At 35.8% G+C, this 344-nt stretch overlaps 1 protein-coding gene across 1 annotated transcript; it reads right to left on the reverse strand.

Annotated features, from left to right (window-relative positions):
• Positions 1-6: 6 nt before the first annotated feature.
• Positions 7-340, reverse strand: LOC105461634 (small integral membrane protein 8-like; the record flags this gene model as incomplete). Its single annotated transcript, XM_011708140.1, has 2 exons — positions 7-175; positions 263-340. Coding segments are annotated over 2 exons (237 nt in total), but the record flags the coding sequence as incomplete, so codon positions are not given.
• Between the last annotated feature and the right edge of the window lie 4 nt (positions 341-344).

The raw sequence follows: 344 nt of genomic DNA on the forward strand, positions 1-344 counted from the left end.
ATTAGGAATTTCTTACTTAATCAGTCCACTTGGAAGCTTTTTTCACCAATACCACTGTTTCGTCCGATTTAACCATAGCATGATAATCATTCTTCTTCTGATTAGAATTCATATAAAATATATATCCCGAACAGCCCAACATTGCTATAATACCAAATATCATAATGGTTTTGTTCTGCAAGTAATATATTTCATTAATGAAATGACGTACGATGTGGAACTGAATTTCGGCCAGGAATAATCCAGTTTCATGATCTCTTACCGGTTTGACGTACAACTCGAAATTAATGGCACGAAATAACGTAGTGCTCCGCAATGATCGTATGCCGTCTTCTGCTTGAACA

This window comes from Wasmannia auropunctata, unplaced genomic scaffold (genome assembly GCF_000956235.1).
Source record: "Wasmannia auropunctata unplaced genomic scaffold, wasmannia.A_1.0 LD282108.1, whole genome shotgun sequence".
In the NCBI taxonomy this organism is placed as follows: domain Eukaryota; kingdom Metazoa; phylum Arthropoda; class Insecta; order Hymenoptera; family Formicidae; genus Wasmannia; species Wasmannia auropunctata.